Here is a 24368-nt window from a genome sequence, read left to right on the forward strand (position 1 = left end):
ACAGTGAACACTGATAATTCACCAGGATCATTCAACAAGCCTCACTGTTTCTAAAAATAATTCCTATAAACAAGACCAGAAAATCTTTGCTACCTTAAACCTCCAGACTGAAAACACTGAATATAACTAAAACTATGCAAGTCAACATGAATTTCTAAGACTAAGTCCTAAAAGATTGCAGGCAAACCATCAGAATTATTTTCTAAGCCTTCATTTAAACTGTATATTATGTCCCAGAGACAAATCCTCATGTTACATTATATTTAGAATCCAAAGAGAAGCTCTTGTTATATCTATGCTTCTGTAACTAGATGCCAATAATAAAAGCATAAGCATAATGTTAGATTCTAAAGGAGACAGATGCCTCTTCTCTATTACTTCCTGATGAACAATACAGTACACTTAAGCAAGTAACAGCTCATCAGTGCACTTTGAGCGCTTGTCTAATTCCTATACAACAGCCACACCCTTAACTGACGGGAGCACTTAAAACTAGTAGGAAAAGCAGTTAACGGTTACATTACAAAGTCACAGTCTCTCTGGTACTTACTAGTGTTGGAGAATTCTGATCTGGCCAAAAAGACTCTGGAACAGGCCAGTGACCTATAGGAACCCCAGTTTTAGGATTTGGTCTGACATATATGAGTTTGTGACAGCTATGCCAAGGCTGAGATCCCAAAGGCCTTGATACATCTGGCTGCCCATCTACGGCAAAGAAATCAAAGCAAAGTATGTATCATTAAAGGAAAAACATAAGCAGTTAAATTATATCTACTATTACTTAGTGAAAATGTCGTAATACTTGTTCAATTCTGGATTTTCCTATTTTTCTTAAATGGTAGAATACTATCATGACTAAGGCTTAACATTTAGATTATATCAGAATTCACTAGAGAGTAACATCAGCAAATTCCAACTATGAGTTCAATAGGTGAAAGGAGGTCCCACAGCATCTTTTGCTTGTCCAATCAGAATATGTAAAACATACTTTATGGTAGATACTTGTTTAACGAATGACATGTTTTCCCCACTAGATGATAAGGGCAAACACTCAATTTCTTCACCATCATGCTTGGCTTAGTAAATACTAGGTAAGTATTGCTAAATGAATATTTCTTTAAAATCAATCTTTTTAACTAAAGCCTAATAACTAAAACGAAAAGTTAATATGCAAATCCAGATTTGAGGTGCCTACCTTTAATCTAAAGCAATTCTAGAAAACAGTAACTCTCTTTAACAGTTCAGTATACATTTTACTTAGTGCCTAACTCTAAGCAAAGTCCTAAAATAATTTAAAAATAAATATATTCCATGTGTAACAATTCAATTTTTTTTTAAGTTTGTTTTTTTAAACCAGACACAGTATGCGATTTATATAATCTTACCATCTTCTGCTCCTTCCCTATAATCCCTTCTGAGGGTACCACTTTCTCATCTCTATGACCTTTCTCTTCTCCCAATTACCCACTCTAGTGGATCACCTCTGCCAGTGCCATTAATGACTTTCTAATTCTTGTCATAAGCTACATCATACAAGGCAGAAGGTCCAGATGTAAACTGTCCACTGGTTCTGGTAAAACTCCTTATTCCCTCTGGCTAATATAAATAGTTCATGATCACAAAATATTAGAATAAAGCCAGGTGGGGCTCAGCTAGACTTTAAAGGATCAAGCTGAATGGCAAAGGCTGGTTTCTCATTTTGGGAACCACACCAACCATTTGGTTCTGATCAGTCTGATCTTTAGAAAAAATGTAGCTAAGGAATTAAATAAACACTTAGAGTTGAACACTCTTGTGAATTAAGGGACATGGAAGAAGCATATATACTGGAGAGAGTCAGCATTACAATACTAAAAAGGAAATATGCTAATCTATAAATGTTTAAAAAGGGTTTTGGCGCTTATAAATTTTCAGGCTATGAACAACCAATATAAAAACGCGATGCTACCAAACCACTGTCATATTACCTTGACTTTCCTATTTAATCTTCCCTCTTTACCAACAGCTGTTTTGTCATCTTAATAATCTGGCCTTAACATTGACAAGGTCAAATCATAGTAATTTTTCAGTTCAAGTTGAACACTTGATAAAGCCAGTTTACAATGTCTATAAGAGAAGTACAGTAATACCTTCTACAGGGGAAGGATCTGGTCCTGCTTTCTCGAAGTTTATTACCACTCCACTTTGTACTTTCTGCACCAAGGACTCCAGACACTGATTAAGCATTCTTGGAGAACATACAGAGTATGAACGGCCTGAAATAAAAAGAATAAAGTTGCAAAAATTCCTACTTTTAACAAAAAAGAACCATAGTAGGGTTTTTGACAATACTGATTAACGAAAGTTCAATGATAAAGTCTGACCTTTTCATTATCTAATAGAAGAATAACAAAACAAAAATAGCTATTCTCAATCAATCAACAATTCCATTTTGTGAGAGTATGTAAATTTTTCTTTGTAATTAAAGGTATGTGGAAAATAGAAATCTTTGTGTGAACAAACCACAATGAAAAAAATCATTACATATATACACAATGTATTACATGAAATGAGATTTTAAAATATATATAAATTTAAAAAAACTATCTCCAACTGTTTTCCAACACAAGTTATCTTTATTACACATATACAACATCTGGCAACGAACCCCCAAAATCTTACTCCTGCTTAACAAAAGTATTATCACTAAAGATTAATGCTAAGGACATAGATGATACTCAATAATTATTTAATTGATCTGCTGGTAGGTACTGCATATTTTAAGTGTTTGCACTTTAATATATAGATAGTAGCATGTGTTTCTCTGAATTTCATTTGGCTTACATACTTAGAAATTACCTATCTTAAGTGAATTTCCCTCTTGAATATTTTAACCTATAAAATTTTTAGTTCAGAAGCATTAAAATGCTAGTGATTAAGAAAAAATACCAGTGAAAAGACTTCTTAAACAGGGATTTTTCAATAAATATATCTAGACCTGTGCTGTCCCATATTGCAGCCACTGGCCACATATGGCTACTGAAAACTTGAAACACGGCTAGTCCAAATTGAGATATATAGTAACTATAACATACCTGAATAATTTTTAATTACCAATATCACGTTGAAATATTTTGAATATATTGATTTAAATAAATATTATATAAATTAATTTTACCTGTTTCTTTTTAGTTTTTTGGTGGTTTTTTTTTTTGGCTGCACCATTCGGCTTGTGGGATCTTAGTTCCCCAACCAGGGACTGAACCAAGTCCCTCAGCAGTGAAAGTGCAGAGTCCTAACCACTGGATCGCCAGGGAATTCCCTATCAGTTTCTTTTTAATGTGACACTATAAAATTTATATATATAACTTATTTATATATATAAATTTATATATATAACATATTTCTAGACCAGTGCTGAAAACCATGACAACTAAAAATCTTTAATCAAACATCTTACAATGTTATTTGCAATAAGCTCAATACGAAAAAGTCCTATTCCTTAAGAAATTCAACCAATTATTACCAAACACGTTATATTATTATATTTGACATATCAAATTACTCATATCAATTTACACTCAACATGTGATTTGCTAAAGGCTACTCAGAAAAGAGAACATTAGGCAGTAGAGCGATTCAAATCCTCAGAGTCAGCTTAGAATAACAAGCATCATATAACAAATGGCTTACCCTGAATACAACAATAAGAGCCATACTTATAAAAATACTCACCAATTACTGAGTGTCTATGTACCTGGCACTATTCTAATCACTCTATTAATTTATCCAATCCTAGCAACAATTTTATTGGTTACTTTCTCCATTTTACAAATGAGAAAACTAAAGCATGGAGAGATTAACTAATTTATTCAAGTTAGTATAGTAGTGCAGCCAAGATTCAAACCCTTACAAGGTATTAGACACTTTCATCTGGATATACCTTCTTCCCTGAAAACCATGATGTTAATTTAAAATAGAAAGCCTATATGGAACCACACTTATTTGAAAGAATTGGCAAATTAAAATTTTTTTAGTCAATTTAAACATATACATAAAACAATACATAAAAAGGCTGACCGTCTTAACACAGAAAGTATTTAGAAGATTATATAAAGGTTCAATATCTTATTTCATGATATTTAAGCATATTCCCAAGATGTTAATAAAAAACAGAAGTTCTTAAGTATAAAACTGTGGCAATCCCCTCTACTCCCCTAACCTGTGTCATCAACTAATTGATTAGGAAAATATAAGAGGTTATGATCTTAGTATGAAATAAAATTACTAACAAAGACATTTTATGAAAATTGGAGAATAAACAAACTTGAGTCACTTAGAAAATAACAAAAATTCATTAATTCTTTTGAAAGTTAAAGGAAATTTTGCCATCTTTACAAAGTGAACCTATAACCTATGTCATGTTTCTCTTATTCTTTATGTCAAAACTCACCTCTTGGAATGTTTAACACCTTGTATTGAAGGATAAATTTTCTGGGATCACTAATAATATTTGTGAGAAAAGTACATACTTTCAAGTCAAGAAGCTGGCTCACTTGTGGTTAGAGGATCCCCCCCCCAAAAAAATCTAAACATAGTGAGTCTGAAGGCAGTAAAGTGAAACAAAGGAAAAAAAAAAACTTTCCCCCAGAGTATACTAGATTAACATTTTAGTAAAATGGATAAGAGACAAAAGGAACATTTCTAAGTTGGGCAACAGTCCTTATACAGGCTAAGAAAGTTAAATTTATTTAATCTAGAAAATTCTTACAATTTTTATAAAAAGCTTTTTATCCTCAATACTTCCACCAACATGTCTATTAGGCATTTTTAAAATTTGATGTCATACCTGTGCCTCTCCCAAACCTGCTTCTCCTCTGAGTAACCATCTCAGTACTTGGCATAGCCATTCACCTCCACTTGTTCAGGCCAACTGAATCATCTAGGAATCAGGCTTGATTCCTTCTTCCCTCATTGCCCTCAGTATCTCCTTTCCATCAGACCACCTCTCACCCACCACCTCCAAACCTAACACTTTAGATCAAAGTACTATCATCTCTTCTAGTCTCCCTGCTTCCATTCTCACCACTTTACAGTATATTCTCATCAAACAGCTGAAGTGATCTTTCAGAAACAGAAATCAGATGTCACCTCCTATAAAAAGCCCTCCAATGACTTCTCATCACACTTGGAAAATAAAAAATATTCATTATGGCCTAAAAGGCTATTCAATACTTGGCCCTTGCCTACCCCTCTAAACAAACCTGTTACTCTCTTCTACTCCCTACAAAAGCTCCAGCCATTATCAGCCTTGCTGTTGCTCCCAAAAACATGAGGAATGTTCCTTCTCTTATTATTTCCTCTACCTAGATCTTTGTATGGCTTACTGCATTATTCAGATTTCTGTTCAAATGCTAACTAGACTTACTGTGGTGACCATTTCACAATGTATACAAATATCAAATCATTATGTTGTACACCTGGAACTAAAATATCTAAAAAAGAGAGAGGGTTGATGAACATGCTGTAACAATAATTTTAGAGGGATTAATATTTTTAAGATACAACCAGGGCTGATTTAATCCCTATTCAAACAACTGACTTTAACATCAAGGTTAGAGATATGCAAATGTAATTTATAAATAACTGTTGTTTTATTTACTTCTTTAGACAAAGAGTATAATAATCTCCAAGGACATGCAATATTTTAAACTGATTCAAACTGGGGTAAGCATATCCTTTAGGTTGATGGTTAAAAAAAAAAAAAGTCACCTCCTCAAAAGACTTCCCAGGAATACTCATTCTCTGCCTGATTACGTTCTGCACCCTCACCCTATTTTTTTTCTTGATAGTAAGGAGAACTCTCTGAAATATTATTTATTCATTTTACATGATTTCATCTGTCACACAGTCCAAAAATGTAAGCTTTCTGTCTATCATTCCTGCTGTATTCCCAGGATCAAAAACAGTTATTTGGCATAGAGTATTCATTAATTACTTGATAATAAAAGAAAAATGCTTACAATGACAATTATATAATTTTTAAAGTATACATTAAAAATATAACAAAATATTGTTTTGGCAACACAGGCAAATTTCTTTCCAATTTTTCCTTAATGAACATGAATTGTTCTATAATGGAAAAAATAAATGTACACACACTACTCTTATCATCAAGTTTAAAAATGCACAGAATTGTTAGCAGTGATTACATATTTGGATAGTACACCACCAGTGGATGTTAGCTTTTCTGTTATTTCTACTTTTCTGGTGTTTTATCCTCAAAACTTTTTTTAGCCAACATTCTTTGAAAATAAAGAAGAAAACATACTATTCATATAATATGGAAAGGTGAGTGACATTTGACCAGCTTCCCATTGTTGCTAGCAGGAGCATGAAGAAAGGTAAATAAACCACTACATCAGGAGAGATTCAGGATATATATTGGGGAAAGCTCCCTAATTCCTTGACCAACTAAGTTTTCTGGGTCACTGAAAGATATTACCAACGGTGATTTCGGAATCTTCTTCTAACTTATCTTCTTCTTCTTTTTTTTTTTTTAACATCTTTATTGGAGTATAATTGCTTTACAATGGTGTGTTAGTTTCTGCTTTATAACAAAGTGAATCAGTTATACATATACATATGTTCCCATATCTCTTCCCTCTTGCGTCTCCCTCACTCCCACCCTCCCTATCCCACCCCTCTAGGTGGTCACAAAGCACCAAGCTGATCGCCCTGTGCTATGCAGCTGCTTCCCACTAGCTATCTATTTTACGTTTGGTAGTGTATATATGTCTTTGCCACTCTCTCTAACTTATCTTCTTCACATACCTATCTATATGGGATACGCTTTTTGTCTGTGAAATTTGCAGATCTCCAAAATCCACAGAATTTTAGAAGAAAGGCACCTAAAATATAAATTAGACTTTATATTTTCCTTTAACTTACATAGCTGGCTATGATAGAATCTCAATAGAGCACTGACAGTGTATGGAGACTATGTCACAGCCCCTGACACTGATGAAATAGTGGTATGCCCAACCTGGACATTTTAGTATCAAATTCCCTAAGCAAGAACTAAAAGGCACCATGAAAGCAAGAATACCATGCCTGTCATATTCACTATGGAAGTCCTAAAGCATGGAACAGTGCTTGGTACACAGCAGGCACTCAATCCATATCCATATGAATTTAACCCACCTGTTAACCAATTCCACATTATAAAAGTTCTGAGTCTCTTACATATTCTGTTTCAAGAATTTCATTAATGTTCACTGAGCACAGTGACCACCTGGACTAGCTGGCTAAGAGTTCACTACCTGTTTCCTCTAACCTATCTAGCTTCCTCTTTGCCTCTGGGGAAAACTGTACTTAACCAGGCATTAATCATTACATGGATAATGAGATGATTCTCAAAACATTTTTTCAGAGAAAAAAGTTCTACGGCATTTGTAAATCATTAGCAATCTTTGTAGATAAGAATATAAGTTTAACAACTTCAAATACCAGCATTTTCTATATGGTTAGAAGAAAAATATCATGCATTATCAGACCCAATAGTATTCACATCTTATTCAAATCGAATCAAAGACCTTCATCAATGTAGTTTTAAAACCATCTATGTCTACTAACTTCTAATATTAATTTATTGAACAAAAACAAACATGGAGATTTTGAAATGCACACTTTAAAACATTCAGATAAACTCTGCTTAAGTCACTGAATTACTGCCAGCAAAGAACTTACCGCCTGTCACTTCACACATTGGTGTGATTGCAGAGTCATCTAAAGGCACACCTGTCAACTGCTCTGATTCTACTGACATCGTGCCAGGCAACCGCAACACTAATGCAAAGAGTCTCTGATCCCAACGAAAAGGTTCCTTGGTCAATTCGCTTCCAGGCAAAGGAGAATTAAGAGGTAAATGGAGCTGAAAGTAAGGGGAAATAAAAAAACAATAAGATTTCCAACACTATTTCTCCCAAAAAGGCTACATTAATGACACATATTAAAACTACATCATGAGTCATGAGTCTCCTATCATTTAAAAAAACCAAGCTTTCTGTAATGCTTTTCAGATTTCAACATAACTCACCACCAGGTGCTGGACTGCTTCTAAATAAATCATTTCATTTAATCATTAAATCAACCCTATGATAAATATCTTAGGGTTCCTATTTTCTAGATTAAAAAAAAAAATGGGCCTCAGAGACAATAAATGATTTGGCCTCCCAGGTCCAAGTCACTATTTTTTTCTTTTTCTTTTTTTTTTAAATTAATTAATTTATGTATTTATTTATTTATTTTTGGCTGCTTTGGGTCTTCACTGCTGTGCGCGGGCTTTCTCTAGTTGTGTCAAGTGGAGGCTACTCTTTGTTGCGGTGCACCGTCTTCTCATTGCAGTGGCTTCTCCTGTTGTGGAGCACAGGCTCTAGAAGCGCAGGCTTCAGTAGTTGTGGCTCACAGGCTCTAGAGTGCAGGCTTAGTAGTTGTGACGTACGGGCTTAGTTGCTCCGCGGCATGTGGGACCTTCCCAAACCAGGGATCGAACCCGTGTCCCCTGCACTGGCAGGCGGATTCTCAACCACTGTCCCACCAGGGAAGTCCTGCAAGTCAGTATTTTTTTCTACCACACCACAGTAGCCTCAAACACCTCCACAGTTAATGATTTAAATATGCTTCATTTCATACGAAACATATCTTCCCAAAGCATTTGCTTAAAAGTAAATTTTATCACTCTAGTTACATGTTAAATATATTAAAGGTAATGATTCTTACTACTTCTGAGTAAAGGTAGAGGGTTTGGGGGTTTCTTCCATGTGTTTTTTAATCTATGCCTCTCCCCATGCCTCTAGGACCTGCTCAATCAGAATCCAAGATTCTTAAGAATTTTTAAAGACTTTAAAGTGATTCTAATGGGTACCTCTGAACCAACAGTCACAAGGTACCAACAGATCCACACATCAGTCTTAGCGTAAGTAAATGGGGACAACCAGACAATATGGGCCTCATGATGTGAAGTACATAACATTGAAAAAAGGAAGGAAAGAAAAAGGGAAGGAAAGGTTGAATCTGAATCTAACCAAGCCTTCAGTTCTAACCACCAGTTTACAGGGACAACTGACGATACAGGATCAAGTTATCCACCACCATAGGGAGCAATCAGTCAAATCCAGAATGTTACAGGACAGATGACCTGGTTTCTCCAATGAATCAATGGCACGAAAAAGCAAAGAGTGGGAGTGGGGAGGGCTGGTGGAACTGTTAGAGAATATGAGACAAAACAATCAAGAGCAAAGATTTTTAAGACAATCAGGAAAATTTGAAATACATGTTACTGGTATTACTAATAATATTTAAGTGTGATGATATAGTGCTTAGGAAAACAAAAGTCTTTATCACTTATAACACTTTTTAAAAAAGAAATGAAACCCAGGATCAGCATACTCAGGGATTGATTTATACAAATACTGGAGTTTTCTTTAAAATACAGAACACATTTCAAAATTATCACTCTGCTGTATACCTGAAACTAACACAACACTGTAAATCAACTATACTCCAATAAAAATTTTTCTTAATAAAATAAAATGATCACTTTCAAATTAATTGCCAGAGTTTATACTACTTTTGTCAAAAACAAGACATAATTGTATTGCTTACAGCCTTTCTATTTCTCACCTTGAAGATTTCTGAACTTGATAAATTAGGGATTGAAGTCATTCTACACTGACTTAAGAACTCAAGTTTCTTCAATGACTTACATCAAACCATTAAAAAAAAAATCAGATTCAATTCTAAGAAGAGAATTCCTAGCAAAGCTCTGCTAAAGTGGCACCTCTCTCCAAAAGACTCATGTCAAGAGAATCTGCTGCAAGATTCTTACATCAGGACCAGCCAAGATTTCGTGCCCATGGCCAAGAGTCATGAGCTTTTCTCCTGGCACTGATCCTACTTTTAAGGCAGAAGTCAGAGGCAATAATAAGGAAGGACTCTTAAATTAAGAAATCTGGGCCAGGGTGTTCCCTGAGGAAGGTTTTCTAACCTCAAAGGTTCTGTGACACTTGCAAAACAGCTTGGGAACTCCAAGACCTTGCTGCTATCACCACACCCTGCCAGAAGATAAATATTGAAGCACCAATGGCACTGGAGGAAGATTTCAACTGTTAATGCAGTAGCTCTGGAAAGTAATGGATACGTGGACCTGTCTCAAGAATCCAGTGGATAACAGCACTGCAGAGGCCTCATGTATAAATAAATAGTGGATAGGACAACAACAGACCCCAAATCACGTACACATACACACACAACTTATCAAGCAATGCTCACACACACACACACACCCCAATCAGATAGTGATGAGCACTATCTTTTTATTGGCTGCACAATGCTAGATCTAGAATGTACTTCAAGTAAAACAAAAAGCCAAGGGTCACAAGCATATTTTACACAGAGCAATACCAATTTTATAAACTTGTCAAATTTTTATTCATTTTTCTATTTCTTATTATTTACGCCTTCCATATCACTACCACCCTCCCTCATCACCAAAGAGGCAGGGAAAAACTCCTCTATAGCTGAAATGTGCTAGTAAAATAGGAAGGAGTAAGGGCAAGCAAACAGGGACAGGAAAAAGATAAAAAACCTTAGTGAAAAAATATTCTCAGGAGGGTTGGATTACTCCAAACCTAAAGTCTACAGTTGAAATTCTAGCAATGTCTTATAATCACCAAGGGAGGTCTTTCTGGATATGTGGACTTTGAAAATCAAGGCAAATAGCACATAAATCAAGTAGAAAAACATAAAATTAACCACTAGAAAAATGTGCAATAAATATGAATAGATAATTCCCAAAGTTAAAAATGGGCAAAAAAAAAAAATAATGCCCGAGGAAACTCATATAGCCTATAAATATGCAGAAAGATGCTCAAATACACTAATCATCAGATAATACAAATTAAAGGCAAGATGCAAAATGCTACATAGAGCAGAGCATCTATATGCACTATTAAACAATTACTTAGTGTAGTTTTATATGTGTATAACATACACATATAGGAAAAGTAAAAAAACATGAACTGGAAGGATACACACCAAATTCATGATAATTGTTGCTGCTTGGATGGGGAAGAGGGAGGGAAATAACACTGAGTAAGGGAAGAAAAGGCACTTAACTATCTGCAATGTTCTCTTCCATTCACTAAATTTTTAAAAATCCTCAACAAAAAAAAAATCAAAATGAGTAAATATGGCAGAAATTTTTGTATCACTTACTCTCATCCAGAATATTAGAATATATTAATATGCAAAAACACAGTAAACTATCCATTCAAGCAGTTATCTATATCTCTTTTATAACAGTGTTGTCATTTTATAACAAAATTAAACACAAGAAAACTTCATACACGTCTCAACTCAATAAAAGGTAGATTAGATATAATCACTAGCCCCAAAGCTCAGACATTTATAAGGACATTAACACAGAGTTCTGCTTATACTTAACTGGCTATTAAAATATACCGTAAGACAGTAGAATATTTCTTGAAAATTATGTTTGCTTTCTCTCATCGTTTTTTATGCCCCTACAATATTAGGCATTTAGGATTTGGAGGACTTAAAGATGCATGATAAAATATGGTCCCACTAACTCCCAAGATTTCTGAGGACAGGGATCATGTTCCTAAAGGAACTGGTTTTAGAGATGTGTTTAAGGAGAAGCTGACAAACAGAAAGAAGAAGATAGAAAATCACAATACTGGCTATCAAAATATTTATTAGGATTTTTATTTCTGAACACTTGACAGGAAAATAGTTTTATAAAAGCCGTTTTCTGAGACTTAATTGCAGGAAACTTTAGTAAGAGAGTACTCAAATTTATATGTCTGATGAGGCAAAAAAACTGTCATTAGCAACAACAATTATACAGTAGTAACTATTATTTGGCAGACACTGTTCTAAACCATATGTGTGTGTGTGTGTGTGTGTATACACACACACACACACACTCATTTAATCTACAAAATAAACAAACGTGGCAGGCACTACACATTCCTATTTACAAATGATAAAAACTGAGGCACAGAGAGCCTTGCCAGAAGGTACACAGTAAATGATGAGGAGACAGAATATAAACCCAGGTAGACCGGTCCCTGATGCTGTGCTCTTAAACACTGCATTGTACTGCCTGTTATTGAAATCATAATCTGCATTTAAAAAGATCAAGTGTTGAGATATTAATGTAAAAAATAAACTAATTCTATTAAGTGGAAAAAGAAAATTTTAATTATAAAAATAACTACTTTTAGAAAAAAATTTTAATCATCCATTTCTGAATCAATCTGGTGATTTTGAACCACTAATTACTAAATGTTATGAACATTTTAGATTGCTTGTTTTTATAAAGCACAATCCTATGCTTTTCCCCCAGTTACTCTTTGATGAAAAGAGGCACTTTCTCCTTCTTGCTATTCACTTCCAGTTCTCAAGTACATGGGTAATAACAACAATAAAAATAAACAATAACTGCTAGCATAATGAGCACTCACTATGTATGTGTCAAGCAACATTCTGGGAGCTTTTCATATTTATAACATGTTTATAACAAACCAATGGGGTAGGTACTATTATTATCCCCATTTTACAGACAAGTTGCAATGTAAGACTGTGTGTCAAGAGAGAATACAGACTCAAATAACCCCTGCTGTATAATCAAGTTTAGAGCATCAAAGAAGGACTGAAAATTTTAAGAACTGGATGAATCATGTGTAATTCAATAATACAGTAACTTTCCCATAACCATGACATTATTGGTCTTTATTAGGGTCTTCATAAGATTATACTTTGCAAAGCTTCGGACTAATGGACTAATAAACACAGAAAACTTTATACTAACCAAGTTTTATTTTTACTTGAGTACAATTGAGGTTTTCTATATTATTATTTTAAATGGTTAATTTTATTGATCTCACCATTCCAGATTTCTTATATAATTACCTTGGTAGCTGACAGAAAAGGAAATATAACTTTAATTTAAATTGAGGAAGACTGTCCTACTTTTCCTTCTTTCCTTTGGATAACTATCTTACTGCCCTTTCTCACCTTTGAGTCTCTCCTCAATTTCTTATAAAAAAAAGAAGACAATTTATTTCTCCATAGGTATGAAAAACAAAGGGCAGATTAGGAAGGTGATTGTCTATCATTAGGCATACTCAAAATTTATTTATTTATAATAATAGTGTGACTTCCCCTTAATTTGTTTCATATTTGTTTATGGTTCAGACCCTAATTATTTGTGATTTTGCTAAGGCTGGACTAAAGATCAACTTAAATTTTATTCAGTTATTCTGTGAGTGCCTACCACAAGCATGGCATTATTTCAGGATTTAATAAGGACTCTACCAAGCCAAATAAGTAAGATTTGGATAACGTTTTAGCTAGCTCACTTTAAGATAACCAATTATAAAACTTCAGATAATCAGGATTCTCATAAGTTATTACTTGTTTTTTACATTTGCAGAATGTAAAAAATAAATAAATAAAAGTCAGCAAACACTGAAAGAAGATAAAAGAAATTTCTTTTAAAAACATTTTTAATTCAGGACCCGAACGGATTTCTCCTGGCACACAACCTAACTCACTCCTGGATGATGATCACATCATGAGAGTCAGGTGACTGATCTGTACCAACTCTTAGGAGGTTTCCGCTTGCAGCTGGATATTCTGCCAACTGGTTCTATTACTGAAGTAACTCATTATAAGTCCTTTAATAATTGTACTTCCTACCTTAAGTTTTAATGACCTATTTCCCTGACTGCCTATCCCTCTCCAGTTTGAGAGAAGGCAGGGAGAGGGATCTGATTCTTTTCTGTGTCCCCCCCATAGTATTTGTCCCGTTCCCACAGCCTAAGGAAAGGACTAGAGTAGTACAGTACGAGGAGCAGAATGAGGGCTGCAGAACACAAGCACCAGTCAGTGTCCTGCCAACAACATTTGTGCTCCCCCCAGCCCAAACCATACACAGATATGGATGCAAACACACAAACACAGATTCCACTGTCATACTGTGGTGGGTCGCAGAACCAGCTAGTCCTATCTGCAAGAGCTGAAGTATTATCCTTCCCCGATATATGAAACCAGCTGATCTCTATGTCCCTTGTATGTACCCACACATAGAGGATATAAAGACACGAGCTGCAAAAATTTGCCTGACACCTACAGCAGAGGGTAGAGAAACAACTATTCCATATGGTGAAGCCATTAACAACTCCTGAATTGAGCTCAATGTACAATATTCACAATGAGAATTTACATATGGACATACTTCTACTGAGGCCACACAGAATACAACCTCATAAATTCTAGCCTTAGAATTTAGAGATACAAAGAGTGTGGTCATATATTCTTTCTTGCAAAAATGTTTTACCTCACACACCAAACCAAAACTTGTCTTTATAGTTTAATGCACTGGCCTAGTATCAATGAACTTGGCACAGTATCAAAAAAGTAATTAGGTCATTATTAATACAAAATTTTTAATTGTTATCATGTGGGGCATTTTTCTTAAATATTAAGAATGGGGATCACAAATCGAGCTATAACTCAGGAATTATTTAATGAAAGGCAACACAGCAGACACTGTAATCTCCTACCTTCAAGAACATGTAACTAATTATAATATGTTATGATATGTACAATAGTAAAAGTATGCATGAGGTACAGAGGAATAATTGATTATTTGGGGGATGGACCAGCGAAGGCTCTCCGAGGAAGTAGCATTTGAGTTAGTTTGAAGAATGAAAAGTTTACTGAGAATCTACAACCTTTTGCAGATTGCAGGGCATGCAGAGTGAAGATCATGATCAAAAAGATAGAAGGCAAGAAATAACAAATACTGGGATAAAAAATTAAATTAAAATTCAGAACTACTGGAGATCAACATACAAAGGAGAGAAACTGAAGATTTTAAGAAAGCCTTTAAGAATGGGTAAGATTTTCATATATATATATATATATATATATATATATATATATATATAAAAGATAACGTATAAGGACCTACTGTATAGCACAGGGAACTCTTCTCAACACTCTGTAATGACCTATATGGGAAAAGAATCTAAAAGAGTGGATATATGTGTATGTATAACTGATTCACTTTGCTGTACAGCAGAAACTAACACAACACTGTAAATCAACTATACTCCAATAAAAATTAAAAAAAAAAAGAACGGGTAAGATTTTAATATGGTGGAGATAGAGGAATAATATTTAGCAGAAAGGAGCATGTGAGGAAACAAACAGGAAGCATTCAGGAAATTAGTAGCCTATTTTGGGTCAAGTTTATAGAAAATATAGGGGAATGATAAGGAATTTTTCTTCATCTGCTCATGATTTCCTAGTCTTTCCAACTCTACTAAAACAACTCCCACACTAAGTCATCAAAGATCTTTTTTTGGCCACGGTGGTAGATGACAGTGTGGTCAAAGTGTTCCAGGCTTGAGTCTTAACAGACCTCGAAGCTTCACTGCCAGCCCATTGGGAGCCAGTCGCCAGGTAAAGAAGCTTGAACTAGACCACTGCCCGATAAGAGATCTTACAGAGAGACAGAAGTCACAGGGACAAGAAGCAAGGTGCCCAGGCAACAGTGGGCACCAAAGCCCCAGACATGTAAATAAGGCCATCTTGGGTGTTCCAGCCCCAGCTAAGCCCCCAGATGAATGAAGCCAACTCACAGAATCTTGAGAAATAATAAACTGTTGTTGTTTTAAGCCACTAAGATTTAGGATGATTTGTTACACAGAAATAGATAACCAAAGGAGTCATTAAACCTAGTGAAGATTTTTCAGATTTAGCTTCCCAGCAGCATTCAAAACTATTTACCACTCTTTAGAAAGATACTCTTCCTTTGGCTTTCACCTTAAAATATTCTCATGGCTTCCCTCTGCTTCTTCGGCTGCTCCTCTGTCTTCCACCCCGATCCTCCCCTCAATCTCTAATACCTAGCCATTACATGCTGCTGACGCTCAAGGCTCAGTATTAAGCCTTGGCCAGTTTATACTCTAAACCCTCAATCCACCTACTCACAGTTTCAATTACTACCTATACTCAGATAATATCTTACAATTGGTTATGTCCAGCCTAGATCTTTCTTTTGAGCACCAAAATATTCTTCTGCCTACTTGCCATTCCCTCTTGGATGGCTCAAAGGTACTTCAAACTCAGTTTGCTCAAAACTGAACTCATGATTTTCCTCCAGCCCAAATGGTACTCTCTCAAGATTCCCTAGCTCAATGAATGGCACCGCAATCTATCCAGTTTTGCAAGAAGCCATCTCCCTCTTCCTTATACCCCCAAATGAAATATATGTCAGCAAATTTGGTTGACTTAACTTTCTAAATATCTCTTGAAACTGCTGCTTCTTTCTATCCCTTTTACTATCACCAACCTCCATGACCAAGCTATTGTCAGAACTAATGCAACAATGCCTAACTGGTCTTCCAACATCCACTTGTCTTTCACTCCTCCACCCCCTACCTCTAAATAAAACCCTTGGATGACTTCCTATTGCATTCATATTAATAACATTAATTGGCATGGCCTCAAAACCCCTTGTGTGGTCAATCCCAACCTTCTTTTCCATTTTATACAATGATCTCTCTTTTTTTATGCTCCAAGTCACATTAGCCGCCTTCTAGTCCCTCAGTCTCAAAACATACTCCTTTTGGGAGAAGAGCCTTTGTACAGTGCCTCTACCTGGTATGATCATCCTTCCCACTTTTTGGATAGTAAATCCTCCTCACCTCTTCAAATCTTAGCTTTCAATGACCTTCTTGACTAGATCCAGAGTGCCCTTATTAAAAGCTCTCACAATACATACTCCTCCCTTTTGTAGGATACATGATCATTGCAGTTTTACTTTTAACACATGATACTTTTATTAATGTCTCTCTCCTCAATTAGACCCAAGGGGACTGAGCTCCTGATTGTTTTATCATTTGATCCTCAGAGCACAGCAGTGTCTAGTTCATAGAAGAAACCCAATAAATATGGCTGAATGAATAAAACAGATGGATGGATAAATAAGGTAACTGGCTTAACTGTGAAAGGTCCAGAGGAATCTAGTGGACAATGGAAAACAATGAAACATTTTGAACAATAGAATAATACACTCAAGTGGTGTGCTTTAGCATAATTATTGCCATGGAAAGACAGATTTGAAGGAAACCAAGACAAGTTAAGGAGCTAATTAATAGTTTAAGAAAAACATCAAGGTGAATGATGGCAAAAGGAATAGGAACGAAAGCAAGAAACAAATTAATGAAAACAAAAAGCAAGGGACTAATATCAAAGACAATTATACAGGAAAAAATATAGATTATGATATGCCCCCTAAGGCTCTGATGCCTTCTCTACCTCTACTATTGCAGTTATGATTTAACATGTTCAAATGATAACAAGTTACTGTAATACATGAAGCATGACTTTTAAAAAAACGCAAAACTAAGTTCCAAAAGGACACACACACACACACTCTCAAAAAGAGCACTTTTCTCAAACGATGCACAATAATGTTACCAACTCTAACGTATAACTACACATAATTGTTAAATAATATCCCAAATTATTCAGAATCTAACATAAAACATTTAAACTGAAATAAATTATAAAGTATTAGTCAGAAGGTTAACTTAAAGCACATTGGTAAAGAAACAAAAAATAGAGTAAAAACCTTGTGAATCATTTTGAGACTCATTATTTCCCAGGTAACCGAGAGCAATTAATGTTTCAAGCATAAAAACTTATCAACAAACTTTCTTCAGTATGTTATATATGTCCCTATCGTCTGGAAATACATTGTACTCCCTAAAAAATAACAATAATAAACTTTTCTTGATAATTCAAAGAAGCAGGGAGAAAAAAAAGCTTAAAGACCTCTTGTTCATACCAAATATTGCCCCAAATCACATGGCAAGTTAGCAGGCTGACAAGTCTTCATTAACTGAACTCTGTGCCGGGGTTTTAATTAGATACTCTGCTTGAATCATCGTAGTTAATCCTCCACCACACCTGGTTACCTATAACTTAGATTCTAAGATATATCAGCAATTTAATGTATATTTCCTTGCTTCCCCAAAATTTAACATTAAGTGTACATGAAACTTTTTCCAACAATAGCGCATAATTATCCATAAAGTTGCATATCCCCTCCTTCTTCCATCTCATGAGTTTCATGGTGTTTGAGTATCAAACAGAGTTTAGTCTAAGTCTTCTCCACACTGGGTCTAGAGGTTCTTCTGAATCCCTTTTGGCCATGATAAGTTAAACAGAACATCAGAGTCATACGTTATAGCCTGTGCTTATGATCTTGACCTCTTTATAGCACCTTTAGTTTGAAGAGTGTCACTTCAAGGTATATCAAAGGCTACTAGAATTTCATTTGCAGTTCCTATTTGATTAACCTTAGAATATTTTTGTATTCTCTTTATTTCAATGATAAATTACTAGATGATATAATGCTTCTCTTTAAAAGGTTGGCTTTGAACAGATATTGGATTCTTCAGTAATAGTTCTTCACAACTGGTAAAAGAGTCATAATACCATCTCATAGCTTTGAAAGTTTTACCTCTCTTCTCAGAAACTGGGCAATTTCAACTCTCTTTATATTGCACTGCCTGTTGTACCTTAGGTGATCTAATGTATGTATCATATTTTTTGTTTGTTTCAATGTTTATTCACTGTAAAGTAATAATTTCCTTAGGGATACAAATTTATGTTAAACTTCTGAGACTTCTGGATAAAAATACGTAACAATCAGATGTAATATGTGAACCATGTTTGCATTCTGATTCAAACAAAACAATCGTCAACATTTGTGAGACAAGTAGAGAAACTGGGATATAGAATGGATGTTAGATTATTTATTAAACACCTTAAATTTTTTGTTAAGCTATAAAAAGAAATTAATTTAATTTAGAGTAATTATATTTTAAACTTAAATTTAATAAGATTTTTTAAAATAAATTATTGTTAAGCCATATTGAACACTGCAGGGGTGTGTGTGTGCATGTGTGTGTGCATGCGATGTCTGGAATTTGCTTTAAAATATTCCCCCTAAAATGTATATTGTATATATAAATGTTTATATAAATGTATAAATGTGTATGGGGTAGGGGCAGAACAGATGAAATGAGACCAGCAAAATGTGGCTAATTACTGAAGCTACGTAAGGGTTCTTGAGGTTAATTATTTTATTTTCCCTACTTTTGTATATGTTTAAAAGTTCCACAATAAAAATTTCTTCGATTGGACATATGTGAATAACCAACACAACAATTAAAAATGCAAGCAATTAAAAGCCTCTGAGGAAAGGAAATGAGAATGGGAGGTCTTGCTTTTACTACTAGCCCTCGTCGTGCTTTTACTACATTAGCCAAATGTTCATGTTATTTAAACCGAAACATTTTAACTCTTTTAAACAGAATATAAAAAATTTCCCCTGACACGAGGTGTTAATAAAGCAAATAGTTCAGCCCAAGTGAGAGCGAAATGACCCACACCTGTGCATCAATATACACGGACACAGGCAGTACCAGAAGTAAGTCCATACAGTCTAGGTGAAAGCTAACTAACTTCTCCTGATTTCAGAAACTCTGAGAGGGTAAGGGTGGATAATATTTCTTAGAACAAAATAAATACAGAATTATCCTTTGGGGGTGGGAGGAAGGTAAGGAAACCCTGACACAAAGAGACTGATAAATTTGTCTAAGTAACTGCAAATTCTGGAAAAAGCAAGATTTAAATCCACATTCTCCCAGTTTGCTACAGCCTTGTTACATATCTGGATTCTAATCTAATGTTTACACTGTGTTTAGTAGTGTGTCACACTACTAAAATCTGTTTTTATCCTTGACTTATAGTAACTAATTTCAGACTGCTGCTTCCTGAGCTCCTATGTCTACCTACTCACATCACCACTTTTGTGTATGTTTCCTCATCTATCAAAATATATAACAAGAATATATATGTATATAAACAAGGCTGGTTTAACATTAAAAATTAATCAATGTAATTCACTATATTAGCAAAATAAAAAATCATATGATAATCTCAACATATGCATAAAAAACTGACAAAATTCCATACTCATATTCATGATATTTTAAAAAACAAAAATCAGCAAACTGGGAACAAAGGAGAACTTCCACAACCTGATAAAAGGAATACAGAAAAAAAACCTACAGTTAAAATCACACTTACATAGTGAAAGGTTTCACTCTCACCTCATTTGCCAAGACTGGGAACAAGGCAAAGATGTCTACTCTCACCACTTCTACCAGTACATTAAGACAAGAAAAACAAACCAAAAAGCAGACAGATACTGGAAAGAAGTAAAACTGTCAATATTCACAGACAACATGATTTTTTTTTTTTTTTTGCGGTACGCGGGCCTCTCGCTGTTGTGGCCTCTCCCGTTGCGGAGCACAGGCTCTGGACGCGCAGGCTCAGCGGCCATGGCTCACGGGCCCAGCCACTCCGCGGCATGTGGGATCTTCCCGGACCGGGGAATGAACCCGTGTCCCGTGCATCGGCAGGCGGACTCTCAACCACTGCACCACCAGGGAAGCCCAACAACATGATTTTATATGAAAAAAACAATTCCAAGAAATCTGGAAAAAACTGCTAGATAAAAAGTCATTTTAGGAAAGTCACAGAATTCAAGGTCAAAATATAAAAATAAAATATATTTCTATGTACTAGCAACAAATAATAAAAAATTAAACATAAAACAACTGATTTACAAAAGCGTCAAAATGTATGTGTAGGGGCTTCCCTGGTGGCGCAGTGGTTGAGAGTCTGCCTGCCGATGCAGGGGGACACGGGTTCGTGCCCCAGTCCGGGAGGATCCCACATGCCGCGGAGCGGCTGGGCCCGTGAGCCATGGCCACTGGGCCTGCGTGTCCGAAGCCTGTGCTCCGCAACGGGAGAGGCCACAACAGCGAGAGGCCCGCATACCGCAAAAAAAAAAAGTATATATGTGTAAAACTTATACAAGGAAAACCACAAACATTGGTGAGAAAAATTAGACTTAAAAAATTTGAGAAATATACCATGCTCATGGATCAGAATAACCAATAATGTAAAATGTGGATTTCCCCCAAATTAACTTAGAGATTCAATGTAATTACAATCAAAAGTGCAGTAGGCTTTCTTGTAAAATTTAATAAGCTGACTTTAAATTTGGATATTTAAATAAATTTAAATATGGAAAAATTTAAATGACTTAAATATGGAAATTCAAAGGCCTAGAACAGACAAAACAAGTTTGAAAAAGAAAATGTTGGAGACAAATTGCCTTCAAGACTTACAAAGCTACAGTAGTAGAGACAGTGTTATACTGGCAAAAGGCAGAAATAGAAATCAATGAAACAGAATAGAAAGTCCAGAAACAGACAATCAAATATGTGGCCAATTGACTTTTAACAAAGATGCCACAGCAGTTCAATGGGTAAAGGATTACCTTTTCAACAAATGGTACTGATACAATTAGTTAACAGTGTGTCCAAAAAATGAACCTCAACACTTTCTTCCCATCATACATAAAATTCCTAAATGAATCATGACCCTAAAAGTAAAAGCTCACACTACAAAACTCCTTAAAGAAAACACAGGAGAAAGTAACATTAAGTTAGGCAAAGATTTCTGAAATAGGACACAGAAAGCACAAACCATAAAAGAAAGAAAGAATCCAAAAAAGAGGGGATACATGTATATGTATAACTGATTCATTTTGCTGTACAGTAGAAACTAACACAACATTGTAAACCAAATATACTCCAACAAAAATTAATTTTAAAAAAAGAAAAAAATTAAAAATATTTGCTCTTTAAAAGACACTGTAAAAATTGAAAAGGCAAGCCATAGACTGGGAGAAAATACTTGGAAAACATGTATCCAATAAAAGACTTGTATCCAGAATATGTAAAAGCTTCTTATAACTCAATGATAACAAGTAAAAAATGGGCAAGAGAATCTGAACACTCACTTCACCAAAGATATACAGGTGACATATAAGCACATGAAAGATGTTCAACATCTTTAGTCATTAAGGAATCCAAACTAAAACCAAAATGAGATACCACTACACACCCACTATACTGTCTAAAATTAAGACTGAAAAAATTCAAGTGTTGGAAGGATGTAGAGCAACTAGAACTCTCATACACTTCCTGGTAGGAATGCAAAACAGTACAGCCACTTTAGTAAACAGTTTGGCAGTTTCACTGAGCCCGCGAGCCACAACTACTGAAGCCTGTGCGCCTAGAGCCGGTGCTCCACAACATAAGAAGCCACTGCAATGAGAAGCCCACGCCTGCAACGAAGAGTAGCCACTGCTCGCTGCAACTAGAGAAAGCCCGTGCACAGCAACGAAGACCCAACACAGCCAAAAATAAATAAATAAGTAAATTTATTTTAAAAAAAGCTTGTCAGTGACCCACCAATTACAATCCTAGGTATATACCCAAGAGAAATGAAAACATATGCCCACAAAAGGATTTTCATGCCAATGTACACAATGACTATTATAACGGTCCCCCCCAAAAAAAAAAAAAAAAAAAAAGGGAAAAACCCAACTGTTCTACTTTGGTGAATGGATAAGCAAATTATAGTTGTAGTATAGCCACACAGTGGAATACTACTCAACAATAAAAAGGACCAAACTACTGATAGATGCAAAAATGTAGATAAGCCTCAAAAGTATTATGCTAAGTGAAAGAAGACAGACACAAACTACACACTAAATGATTCCATTTATATGAAATTCTAGAAAAGGCAAAACTATACACATGCACTGACGTGCATGCGGACACACACATTGTGACAGAAAGCATGTCAGTGGTTTCCAGGGGACAGTGATAGAAATTAACTGCAAAGGGCATAAGAAAACTTTTTTGGAATGACAGATACATTTTATATCATTATTGTGCTGTTAATAACACCATGTTTACATTTGTCAAAACTCATCAAGTTTTATACTTGAAATTGCTACATTTTATTATATATAGATTGCAGCTAAACAAAGAGGAAATAACAACAAAAGAAATATAAGCAAACACAAATCTGAGAACCATATATTTAGTGGCAAAAAAAAAAAGGGAAGAAAGAAAAGGAGAAAAGGCTCTAGAATACATGTGCCATTTAATTTGGAGTCTGGTGCCTTATACTATAACCATGCTGCCTTCTTTCTGAGAACGCTTCTCTAAATATCCAGGTGAGAATATTCATCCTCAATCTTTTCCATGGGACACAAAAGATATGCATGCGAGCACACATGCACACACACTCCCATGGGAGTATTAGACTTAATTCTTGGGAAGATAATCTAACTATATATATACATCCTGCTCTCACCCACTTAAGGCAACATAACAAAATGAAAGCATCGAGTGGCTTCACTGTAAGGGATATAGTTGAAGTACTTTAAACTCTTAACAATAGATTACTTGGCACACATTTCACAACAGGCTGAGACCCAAACAAATGGAATCACCAGCAGATTCATTTATTAATTCACTCTGAACAAAAATTTACAAAGAACTAATGCTGTCAGACAATGGATAAATGATAAAAATCTGTAGAGTATTAAAGTATTATAAGTTATCAATCTTAAAGAAATTAGGTCAATTAGTAGTTCATGAGCTATAGCTGAGCTAGGGACAAGGTAACACTAATGAAATAACTACAGAATGATAATATAGGTACATAATCAAATGCTAAATTTTGTCGTTTTTATAAATGCTGTAAAAGTTCATTCAGGGTACGAATATCAACTGAGTGACTACTCTGTGCAGTGACTACTCTGGGGTTACAAAGGTAAGCAAAAGGAAGACAGGATAGTCCTTGCCCTTGTGGGGCAGGAAGGCAGGCTGACATTAATCAAATAAGCACACAGATTACCATGTAATTACACACTAAGCTAAACGCTATAAGGGAAAAAGGTTTTCTTTTTCTCTTTCCTTCTTTCTTCCTTCCTCCCTCCCTCCCTCTCTTTCTCTTTCTCTCTTTCTTTCCTTCCTTCTTTTTCTCTTTCTTTTTCCTTCTTTCTCTTTCTTTCCTCCCTTCCTTCTTTCTTTCTTCCCTTCCTCCCTGCCTTCCTCCCTCCCTCCCTTCCTGTCTTTCTCCTTTCTCCCTCCCTCCCTCCTTTTCTTTTTTTTTTAAAGAGCAAAACAGAATCCTATGCTCCTGTCTTAACTAATGCAGATCACTCCTCCCTGGTGAGTCTCTTGCCCTGATATTTTTATAACTAAATCTCTACATCCCATTAACACCCAATCTTTCCTGATAGCACCAGTGTTACTTTAATGGGCAAGTCTTCTCTAACTCCTACA

General features: G+C 35.2%; 1 protein-coding gene across 4 annotated transcripts in view; it reads right to left on the reverse strand.

Moving 5' to 3' along the window:
• The window catches only part of INTS6 (integrator complex subunit 6), a 108686-nt gene that overhangs the window by 42538 nt on the left and 41780 nt on the right, over positions 1 to 24368 (reverse strand). For all 4 annotated transcript variants that reach the window (XR_014298061.1, XM_082675660.1, XM_082675661.1 and 1 more), the window contains 3 exons: positions 7729 to 7912; positions 2130 to 2255; positions 551 to 705 (listed from right to left, as the gene is read on the reverse strand). Coding sequence is in view for 3 of the 4 variants with exons in the window: in XM_082675660.1 (XP_082531786.1) it covers positions 551 to 705; positions 2130 to 2255; positions 7729 to 7912 (465 nt within the window). In the remaining variant the exon portion in view is untranslated. The remainder of the gene's footprint in view (positions 1 to 550; positions 706 to 2129; positions 2256 to 7728; positions 7913 to 24368) is intronic.

Source organism: Grampus griseus, assembly GCF_964374135.1.
Source record: "Grampus griseus genome assembly, chromosome: 18".
NCBI lineage: Eukaryota > Metazoa > Chordata > Mammalia > Artiodactyla > Delphinidae > Grampus > Grampus griseus.